Source organism: Cucurbita moschata, unplaced genomic scaffold (assembly GCF_002738365.1).
Source record: "Cucurbita moschata cultivar Rifu unplaced genomic scaffold, Cmos_1.0 Cmo_Scf00031, whole genome shotgun sequence".
Classification (NCBI taxonomy): Eukaryota; Viridiplantae; Streptophyta; class Magnoliopsida; order Cucurbitales; family Cucurbitaceae; genus Cucurbita; species Cucurbita moschata.
Window position 1 is genome coordinate 2,273,698 of NW_019268547.1, and position 11,939 is coordinate 2,285,636.

General features: G+C 36.2%; 1 protein-coding gene across 1 annotated transcript; it reads right to left on the bottom strand.

Annotated features, from left to right (window-relative positions):
* Positions 1-2,164: 2,164 nt before the first annotated feature.
* LOC111464721 (magnesium transporter MRS2-11, chloroplastic-like) lies at positions 2,165-11,311 on the bottom strand. The gene is made up of 6 exons (XM_023108964.1): positions 10,865-11,311; positions 9,998-10,070; positions 9,656-9,726; positions 9,415-9,500; positions 9,230-9,320; positions 2,165-3,375 (listed from the first exon to the last, which is right to left on the bottom strand). Exons 1-6 carry the CDS (start codon positions 11,240-11,242, stop codon positions 3,289-3,291), a joined length of 786 nt encoding a protein of 261 aa, XP_022964732.1. The 5' UTR covers positions 11,243-11,311; the 3' UTR covers positions 2,165-3,288.
* Positions 11,312-11,939: the final 628 nt, after the last annotated feature.

The window sequence follows — 11,939 nt, forward strand, 5'->3', positions numbered from 1 at the left end:
ATTGAAAAGTCGTTGAAATCGTTATTCCCAACCTTGTGGACAGTTTAAGATACTGGAAATTATTAATAATTAAAGAGTAGGTCTGTTATCATCAAAACATCAATCAATTAATTGATTGAAATTAATTAAAACGAGATTAAGGGCCAAAAAGCCACACCTGTCTTTTCATAAAAAAACATAATAGTCTTGAACTTTACTTTCCGATTCGAGAAAAATTAGATATGTAGTACTTCTCTGCACACGACTCATGCAAGCGCACATGGACTCATCGAGCGAGCGAGCTCGTATGCGTAGCCTTGAACTTTGCCTTCGACTAGGACACGCTCACGCTGCCAGAGCCACAAACGGAAATGAGCCCACATAATATCATGATGTATGTAATATTGTAATGTACGCATTCGTAATTATCATAACGAAGAAATATCCCGATACACGTACCATACAAAAAGCATGAGGTCTCGTAGTATCAAATCATGACATATACTTATGATGTAAGTTATACCTCAATTCTCTTCATGACATAGCATTCCGGAGAGACATGTATATGTAGAAAACTTGTCAATGTCTCATAGACATAAAGTGAACATGCTGACATGATACGTGGTGTGACACTTGAAGATTCATGCATAATATAACATTGATATCACAATGTAATTTCATATCATAGTATAACTTATATTATAGCATAAGTCATCACATAACATAACTCATGTGATCAAATATAAAACATGACATGTGCAGAGGCCACAAGTCATACGTCATTCATAAACATACTCTCCCAAAGTAATTAATTAATTTATTTATTTTTAAATATAATAATATAATATAAAAATTTATTAAAAATAATTAAAAATAATTAAATTTGTTACTGAGGGTCATACTTTGATTGGTCCATGATGTCAATTTTGTCGACACATCATCTCGGATTTGTTACTCTTCCAAAGTTCTAAGTATAATTGGTCCATGATGTCAATTTTTTCGCCACATCATCATATCGGGTATCTTGTGATTGGTCTGTCAATTTTGTCGTTGCGGGTATCTTGTTTCGGTAACTCTTTCGTTTTAGCTTTGATTTGGGTGATTGAAAATGTGTTGAAATCGTTATTCCCAACCGTATTGTTAATAATTAAGTGTAAGTTTGTTATCATCGAAACATCAATTAATTAATTTGAGATTAAAGGCAAAAAATCTAACATTTTTGTCATGCGCTTTGTACTAAGCCTCGTATTGTACAAAGCCTCGTATTTATTTATTTATCTAATGATTTATAATATTCATAAGATCCAATGTCTTTATCTTGATAAGAGTATTAAATGCAACTCACTTTATAATTATTACAAATAATTTAAACTAATAAACTACAAATATTCAATCTCTTTATAAATCCGTTAATTAATTTTACAACATGATCATATGCGTTTTAATCTAGAATGAATTACGAACACAAACTTATTAAATTCAAAGTTCTCAAAATTCAGGTTAAACAACTCAACACTCCAAACATATTACTCCAAGCATGAACTTATTATGACTCCGAGGACTAAACAACCGACTTCATAACTCACTTCAGCCATAAAAACTACATAGAACACACAAAGTACATAGAAAATTAGCCATAAAAAGCTTTCAAAGAAGGATTGTATCAGATTGTAATAGTTTATTACATGAGCTTCATCTGCAGAATCCATAGTAAATGTTTGAGTGAGTAAGCTTAATGAAGAAAAATCTTAAGGTTTTCAATGTCTAGACATTAGGACATGCGCTGCTGTTCATTCTTCATACAATTCTGATAGCTTTCAAGAAAAAAGACAGCATTTCTCCACACAAGCTTGGTTCAATATTGAACCTCAAAAGCCTATTTTCTAGAACGTATAGAAATCGAACCATATACACAAATACAAATCTCTGAACCAAAAGTAGTATAAAAATGATTGAATACTTGGAGTGCAGGAGCATTAAAATCGAATGAAAAATATGTTAGAAATCACAGATCTCCACAATGGTATGATATTGTCCACTTTGAGCATGAGCTCTTGTAGTTTTTGATTTGGAAAGGAACCCGAATAATGCGGGGCCCTTGCTATATTTCATGTTTCTCTTTGGTTTTAGGTTAGTTATTCTAGGTGTTATTAAATGTTCTCTCTTTAGAGGCGCTCCTTTTCTGTTTTTTTTTGGTGGTGGTGGTCCCTGTATTCTTTAATTTTATAATAAAAATACCACGAGCGATAGAGTGCAATGTCAACTTTATTTTAAGCCAACCAATGGGGAGACGAATCTTTGCCCCATTGAAATTTAATTTGGAAATTTAAGATGCCAAAAAAGGTCGAAGTCTTCCTTAGGTCGCTGTCTCAGAAGTTTGAATACTCACGAAAAACTTCAAAAGGAAATGCCGAAATTGGGTGATGTTTCCCTCTGTTTGTTGTGTATGTTTACAGAAGGAAGAATCCCTAGACCATTTCGTCCTTCACTGCCCCCTTTTTGCGGATAAAGGGTTCCAGGGTTTATTTTAAGAATTTAGCGTTGAGTTTTCGAAGGTTTGTTGGTGATAGGGGAAAAGTCATTTGGCGTTGTGCAACGCGCTCTCTTCCTCGGGGCCTTTGGAGGGAAAGGAACAACCAAGTGTTTGAAAATAAGTTCTCTCCTTTTGATTATTTTTGTTTTTGCTACAACAGAATGCCTCTTGGTGGTGTACAAATCATGCTAAATTCTTTTGTAATTACAGTCCTTTAATGATAATTAACGATTCGAAAGATTTCCTTTGTTAGTTCTTTAGGGGGGGGGATAATCTCTACCCACTGCTCTTAGGCCATCTCTTTTGGTTCTCTAGAAGAACATACGTATTAAAAAAAACTTATCATTGTAATTAATACCCAATAATATTGTTTTCGAAACATAGAAGGATCCTAAGGCCAGAAGAATGCACAAAGGAATTGAACCCAACTGAGAACTTCAATTTTTCTTCAAGTTTGTCGCCTAGTCTAAGGAATTTGTCCATTTGTTTCATGTAGCCACAACTCTATATAAGCATTATAATTTTTCAATCAAGACTAAGAGAATAAATTTCACAAAAAACCACAACGTGTAAATTTATTAACATTGAAACAGACATACAAAATCAAGCCTACAATAGCAATTCTAGACTGACGAAGAAGATAAAGCAATGAATACTAAATCTGTCCAGGTCGAACTGGTGGCAGATTGATCAAGTTTATTCTACTCTGATCTTTTCTAGGGGAAAAACAAGACTAAATGGGAGAAACAGAAAACGAATTTTTATATTTATACTCACTATGTTCCCATACTCACACGAGGTTCTACTTTCATTAGTCGCTGCTCCAAACGCTGTGTTCGTGAAAGCAATGCAGCTTCAACAACCTAAAATATTAAAAAAAAACGTACTACGGTAATACAACTTAAAGAAGAGAGTGCTTAAGATGAATGTCAAGCAAGCTTAATGCAAGTTACGAGAACACATGACCATGAACTATTGAAATAAACCACGGATTCAAGAAATACTGGTTCCTTTTCAGTCCGATTTTCTTTTTCATCGTTATGAGAAACTTTCATTTGCAGCCTAGTCATTTTTTTGTCAAGTTTTCTCCTCTTACATAACTCTTTCCTTTCAAATGTATGGTTCTTTACTGTAATAGCTAACTACAATATAGCCCAACAAGAGACAAGCTGAAAAACTTTCTTGGCCACTCAAAAGTGATGTCCAAATTGCTGGGTTTCTAGATTAGGGAGAATAACTTCTAATCATTTCCTGTCCTACTCGAAAGGCTGGCTGGGGGATACAAATGTGGGCTCTCACCTCTTTCAGGTTTGAAAATATGCAGCTTGATCATTAAAAAAATGAAAAATATTAATGTAATAGTCTACCTGGATAAAGCACGTATGCAAGGTTGGGTGGAACATGATTATATGATAAAATTGAAAGCTTTATAATCATCCGTCAAGTTTGGAACAAAGAGGTTGTCGGAGATGCTCACTAGTAAAAAAAATGGGTTTCTTTTCGTGATAAAGGGCCTTGGTTGATTTAGAAGACTCTTATCTCCACTTTGATTCTCAAAATGACATTAGGCTCAGCCTAAAGTTCCAGCATTTCGATTTCACAGAAAAAGAAGAAATTTTTTTAGAGATCAAGAACTAAATCTAAATGTCTCCATGATGAGAATCTCTCATCCTTCTATCGTTGGGCTAACTGATGGCACATATAACAAATTTTTAGACTCAGAGACAACTAATTTAAAAGGAGAAAGCCCTTTCTCTAATATAAAATGAGAGAGCCCGTTTAGAAAAGTAAACAAAGGTCTCACATTGTCTAGAAAATGGAAAGATTCGTGATATATAAATGAAGACGAGGCCTTTTGAACAAAACTAAAACTAGCTTATGCCAAAATAGACAATATCATACCATTGTGGAGAAATATGAAGAGTTCATTGTCCCCAATAGAGATATGTAGATAATATCATAACCTTGTGCACATTTGTAAAGATATGCAAACAACAAACTCTCTACCTATCTGAGTTAGGATTCAGATAGGATTAATGAACCCTCCACATGTTTCCACTTTGGCATAAACCCTCGTAACATTGTTTCAGTTTTACACAAAAATCTCATATCAATGGGGATAATTGTTCTCCTTATATAGCATGGATCTTTCCTAACCTTAGACAATATGGGACTATTTGTACTCCTCAATAGTACGATGTTAGCTACTTTGGACATAAACTCTCACCAGTTTGCTTTTAGTTTTACCCAAAAAAAAAAAAACCTTGTATCATTGGAGATAATCGTAGAATTTTCCTCGACAAAATACCACCTGAGTCCCCTTATATAGTCATTCGTTTATCTACTCCCTACTAGCAACAATAGCTTGCTATTATCAAGACAGGCAACATGCTTGTATAGAGCCCAACCAGGGATCACGTTATGGGATATACCATTGTTGACCACTCTCACATCCTTAATATGTTAGGTTATGGAACTGTTGCTTATTTATAGTTTAGTCAACTGTTATACATAGTAATCAACTGTTATACATAGTAAAGCTATATATGGTAAATGATGTCATAACTAGTAAATAGTAAAAAGCTATATCCGGTAAAGCTATATATATGTAGATAGTGGTAAATGATGTCATAAATAGTAAATAGTAAAAAGTTATATATGGTAGATAGTTATATATAGTAGATGGTTATATCTGGTAAAACTATATATAGTAAGCTCCTTTCGGAGACTTTCTTCTCGAAAGAAGACAAGAAGCTAAGAGATCAGGTAATGACGAAATGTCCTATGTTTACTGTTTACAAGATTCTGATGAACTCGTAGATTGGGTATTAACATTCACCCTATAATAGAAGCACAGTAACAGAGATCTGTAGTCTTGATTGATATAACCATTTGACAATATATATATATATATATTCCCTCCGTCCGAGCTTTGAAAATGTACTTATGGATTCTTTGTATTCTCTCTGACTGTACATACCTGAAGTCATCAATACAAATCCTTTTAGCCAGAGTTCTCCTTGCATTTTCTCTCTCCTGTTCTTTGTGTTCATCTAGATCAAGTGTTTGCGTTGTTATGTGATCCTAACAACTAGTATCAGAGATAGGCGGAATTCACCACGATCTGTGAAGATGGAAAGCTTAAAAATTGGAATTGAGAAATTCGATGGATCCGATTTTGGTCACTGGAAGATGCAGATTGAAGATTATCTGTACCAGAAAGATCTTCACGAACCCTAGTTGAGGGCTATGCCGGATACCATGACCACGGAGCAGTGGAAGTTCAAGGAATGACAAGCGTTAGCGTTGATCCAATTGACGTTATCCAGAAACGTGGCGTTCAACATCATCAAGGAGAAGACAACGTTAGATCTGTTGAAGGTGGCAGATACTCAAGAAACTTCTGAGACTGTTGGAGAGGAACCAGCAGTGGAGAAAGTGACACCTGAATTGGTGTTGAGAAGATCATCCAGTACTATCAGTGTACCAGATACGTATGTACCTTCATTACACTATCTGTTGTTGACTCTGATGAAAGGGAACTAGAGTCCTTTGATGAGGCCCTACAGTTGGAGGATACAACCAAGTAGGAGCAAGTCATGGATGATGGGATGTCAAGCTTCAAAAATGCGTTGTACTGAGGCTGAGTACGTGGCAATAGCTGAAGCTGGAACGGAGACGATATGGATGACTGACTATCTAGAATTGAATATGGATGGCTGACTATCTAGAAGAATTGAACATGAAGCAACACGAAAAGATTCTTTATAGAGATAGTTAGAGTGTCATACAGTTGGTGAGGAACCCGATCTATCATTTAAAGAAAAAACACAGAAGGCGATACCATTTCACTCGCAGGTTAGTGGAAGATGGTGATGTGTTTAGAGAAGATAGAGGGTGCAAAGAATCCAACAAACATGTTACAAAATGTGTTGATGTTGGAATATTGAGGTTGTGCAAAACCTCAATTGGTATGGTGCACTGAAGATGTTCACGGTCGTTTGAGAATGAAATTCTTGGTTGACTGGATCAGTCTCCAAGTGGGAGAATTGTTAGGTTATGGAGCTTGTTGCTTATTTATAGCTTAGTCCGCGATTATATATAGTAAAGCATATATGGTAAATGACTACGTTGTCATAAATAGTAATTATAGCTTAGTCCGCGGTTATATATAGTAAAGCATATAGGGTAAATGACATATAAAGTAAATTGTCATAAATAGTAAAAGGTTAAGGAGCTCGTTGCTTATTTATAGCTTAGTCCGTGGTTATATATAGTAAAGCAGTAAATGACATATAAATTGCCATAAATAGTAAATAGCTCTGTATAGTAAAAAATAGCTCTGTCCGATAAAGCTATGTATGGTAGATAGTTAGCTTATTTATAGCTTAGTCAGCGGTTATATAGGGTAAATGACATATAAAGTAAATTGTCATAAATAATAAATAGTAAATAGCTCTGTATAGTAAAAAACTATATTCGGTAAAGCTATGTATGGTAGATAATTATATATAATAAATGGTTATATATGGTAAAGCTATATACAGTAAGCTGAACCATATATATATCCCCCATCATAGCTTTGAAAATGTATTTTTCTGTATTCTCTCTTACGGTACATACCTGACACCTGACGTCATCAATACAAATCTTTTTAGTCAGAGTTCTCCTTGCATTTTCTCTCTCCTGTTATTTGTGTTCATCTAGATCGAGTATGTGCGTTGTTGTGCGATCCTAACATAATCTCCTCCCCCATGAACAAAGATACTCTCCTAATCAATCTACCTTGATAGTACTATTCTTTATCTTACTATCAGTATGCTAAACTTGCTAGAGCTCTACTAGCTCTCACTCAAGTAGTTTTTGTTCAATCTAGGGTTTCATCTACAATTTCATATGACTCTAAGGTTCACTAATTTGTTGTGACTATGAGGATTTTACTAACACAGCTAGATTTAGACTACGGTCTTGAACCATTTTGTCAAAGACAACTAACCCCCACATACCTCTTTCGAATGGTATGGTACTATCCAATTTGAGCATAGTCTCATGCCTTAATTTTTTAGTTCACTTAAAACATATCGTATCAATGAGACGTTGTCTTTCATTTATATACGGAGATGTTCTCCTTGTCCAACCAATATAGAAGATTGATTGCGTTCCCACAACTCTTACAATGATAGATTAAAGAAGTTCTCCTTGTCCAACCAATATAGAAGTTTGATCGCATTCCCACAATTCATAAAATGATAGATTAAAGAAGATCGCATTCCCACAACTCTTGAAAGGGGCATGCAAAGTTGGTAGGTGTAAGGTGTCACGGTCGTACTTTCTCAATCGTGCAGCGTCGTGATCTTGACACGCTCAAGACCAGCTTTGAGGGGAACCCAAGTCCCATATTCATTTTTCGCTCGGCTTTGTAGCTTCATCGAATCTTCGGCGAGATTTGTCTTTGCCAACCGAACATCGGGTTGTGCGGGATCCAAGCTTGTTCGGCCACACACACCGCCTGCGCATGCATGTTCAATCATCTACAACACAATCGACTTGCCTGTACACTAGGCCAAGTCATTCGGCTCAACCTTGCCTTTACTCGGGCCAAGGTCTCTCGTATGCAACATGGCATCCAACATCATTTTTGTTCCTAATTAACATGGCCCATATGTATTGACGTCATCCCAAGTCACGGGGTGTCGTCGGCCATCGCAACTCACTCGGTCATGCCATCGAGAACGAGCCCTTGTGTCGTTTATAACATCAGAACATCCCGAACATCTATCCATCCGAGTTATATTGAGGCATTGGACCTCCCATGCCCATGTCATGTCATTTATGGACTCTGTACCGAATAGCAGGTGCATAATCCAACCTCCGACACATAGGTTGGGGCACAATACCAACACACCTGTGTCGTCCAGTACTGTCCTTGAAACACTCATTTCAAAGGGAGTCGCCCGAGACAATCAACGTTCGCCCTCACTGTGATACACGTATGTGCAACAACGTAGTTTACTTAGGCCACAGGGCCCAGGGGCAGTGGAGAGATGACACCATGCCTCCCCCTAAGATGCATTTTGAGGCATTTTCAATCCTTCTCGGGTAAACGTCATTTTGGCGAATGGTCATACAGTGTCGTAGAGCGTTCATCTGGTGTTCGATTGCCACCAAATTTGGCGAGCATTCATGTTTCATATAGACAGACTTGACTCTAGAACTGCATACCCAAATTCCTTTCAGAACCTTGACTTTTGAGGATTAAGGCCCAAAGCCCTACCCGGCTTTTCAACAAGTCTATCTTTGACACTTGTGTCTACTCGTGGACCATATCTTGCTTATGTCTCGTAGAAAAAATTCGATGTAAGCTTCAGAATTGGTAGGAACCTTTCACTGACCTCTCAAGGCCAGATTCTAATTTGAAAACCTTTATGGTCAGAACATATGAACAAATCCCAGAAGCTAATCTCACTTTCATCTGCTGACAACAACTATCAGGTCTACTTAGCAACTTGGATTCACAGAATGGTATAAGAATTCTCAAAAGCAGTTAGTGGTAATTTTTCATTGCTTCTGGCAGTAAGCTTCCTGGGGACCAAATTCTGATTAGGAAACTTCTTACCGTAGATGTACTGAAGTACCGCAGTCCATACGCTAATTTTGCTTGCATCTGCCAACTCTAACTATATGATGTAAAGTACTATATTTACAAGAATTACTAACCTCAAGTTCAAATGGCATTGCTGGCACTCCATTCATGCTTTTTGGGTTCAATCGTGGCAACAATGATTCAATAAAAGCCTGTCCTCCTGGACTGAAGATGATCACCATCATGCAAAAAGAATTGCAATGTCAGAAATGTTGTACGAGAGAAAGAATATGGCACCAGTTCCAAGTTAGATGGATACCGGTTATAATCGAATATGAGGACACAGTCCGGCATAGCTATTGCTCGCAGCGATCCCAGATTAAGTAAAATAGCATTTTCACGGACCTGGGATTTGAACCACAAAAAAAATATTGCTAGTATCATTTATCGACTTTAATTTCTTAATTTCATATGCTTATGCCAAATGCTAACACTTCAACATAAAAAGCTTATAATCTAAAAGATACAATCGGGAACTAAAATGGTGGAAATCAACATACCAGTAATGTAGGCATTGAGTTTGTCAAAAATAAAGATGGATCAACACTCCGGACATCACGTGGACGAAGCCCTGATAGTTAAAAGAATATCCACAAGAGAAAAAAATGAAAGGAAAACATATATAGTTTCTTAACAAAAAGTAGCAAATCATATTATTTGTCATCCCACGGTTATCTATATGTGAAGGGGTAAAAATCCAACAGTGAGACATCCGGTAGCAATTTACATTCCAGAAAGAAAGTGCACAGAAGTCAATGCAGACTAAAAGTTTTCAACGGCATATACATCTAGAAGCTAAACATCGAAAAGAGAACCAGAAAGTTCTGATAAGATTTACTCACCACTTGACTTCAACAGCTGACGTCTGTTTATCTTCCTAGTAGATACGGCACCATTGGCTTTAACCTCTAATACCTAAGTTGTCAATAAAGATGAACATTGGGAGTTAGATCTCCCCTTCATCTAAGAAAGAATCCCTCAGATAAATCTCCACAGTTGAGGAATCAAATCAGTGGAAGGATTATATTAAATATTCTTCCATAAGCTTAAATTTTGTAAATATTCTGCCCTTAAAATAGAAGTTTTTTTTTTTTTTTTTTAACCTCAAAGAGGAGTGAATACCAGGAATTAAACTCCTCAAAAGTCATAATTGTGCATCATGTCTTTGATGGGGTATGATTTATGCAGAGCATATGAAATAAGATTTGTCCCCTGACAAACGTTGGTGTACCTTAGAAACAGGTTAGAAGTTCGAATGAACTCTAAAAAAAGTATAAAACAAGAGGTTGTAGGCCGCTAATGTCTTTAATATTTACAAAACATTAAATTACTACAAGATTAGATGCACTTAAAACTGTTTAAAATTTTAACATTAAACCTATTGCAACATAGCATCATAACTGGAACATCACTTATGGATGCAAGGAAGTCTTACTATTACTACTCAACGTTCTTCAACATCAAGAACAAAATTGCCCCTATTAGCAACTGACGACGAATAGGCATTGGCAGACTCAACATTCCCTAGCTAATCTCCCTCATGAACCAATAATTGACTTGATTCAAATTTTCGTTTCGATGTTAAAACTTTCTACTCTAATTCAACAACAAAAAAACAAAGACGAGAAATAAATTCCCTGCGGAATTGGAAGTAGCAGCAAACACATACCAATTCACGTAAAAAAAAAAAACGTTTTGAAGCAACAGACCTCATAAACCGACTCACGAATCGCAAGCGACAGATAATCACTCGGCGACGAGGAAGAAATCCTCTGCGCAGAAGCAGCAGAGACCACAGAGCTTTCTTGCTGAACACCAATATCATCCTCACGATCTCCCCCTTCGTCAACATCGGACATCAACGCTTCCGATTCACTCCACTGATCCTCCTCAGTGGACATGGAGAAACACTTGGTCCTGGAAGATAAAATCATCCTGCACTTCCGCGACGGAGGCAAAGAGGAAAGCCATGGAGATCGGAAGAAGCGCGATACGGAGCCGAGGTCAGAAATGAGAAGGTGGCGAGAGGACGAGGAGAGTGCTTGAGGAGGGAATCGAATGAGTTGTAGGGATGGATAGAGCGCCATTGGAGAGCGATACGAGCTCTCTGGTTGTGAACATTAAATGGGTTTTGAGCTTTTCTCGGAAGAAGAAGGAAAAAGAGGCGTAGTATTTATATATGGAATTAAATACGAATGGATAATGTTGAATAAATATTTTAATAAATAAAAAAATAATTAATTAGAAAAAATTTATGATTTGATTTCTCTCATTGGTTAAGGAGAGGTAGTTGCTTGGTTTCTGATTCGTCCAATCTTGGGATCTCCAATTAATTTCTAAATGGATAAAAATACATTTAAATTTTATTATAAAAAATAAAAAATACTCTTAAATTTTCTAAAAATTTCAATAATATTAACTTCAAATATATATATATATATTTAAAAATACACTGATAAAATATTTAAAAAATACTCTTTCTTTTAAAATTATTTAAAAAAATACTTGAGTTTTCGAAAGTTTCGTTCGTTTCTTAAATCGTTCGTTTCTTAAAAATTCAAAAATATTCTTACTATTAGTATCACATTTCAAAAATATTTATTAACTTATTTATGAAGTGAGTGATTTCATAATGAGATTAAAAAACGATGCTTCTTTGGTCACCAGTCATACCTACTCACGCCGGTATGAGAGCCCAAGTTATGCAAATATGATGTAGTGAAAGGTGCATGGTCACCAGTCATACCTACTCACGCCGGTATGAGAGCCCAAGTTATGCAAATA

Bases quoted from the DNA above. Each gene is read 5' to 3' on its own strand.
- LOC111464721 (XM_023108964.1), bottom strand. From the start codon at position 11,242: ATGGCGCTCTATCCATCCCTACAACTCATTCGATTCCCTCCTCAAGCA. The intron at 10,071-10,864 runs GTCTGTTGCTTC...TTGACAACTTAG, and splicing joins TTCGTGAGTCGGTTTATGAG to GTATTAGAGGTTAAAGCCAA. The intron at 9,321-9,414 runs GTATCCATCTAA...GATCATCTTCAG, and splicing joins CTCATATTCGATTATAACCG to TCCAGGAGGACAGGCTTTTA.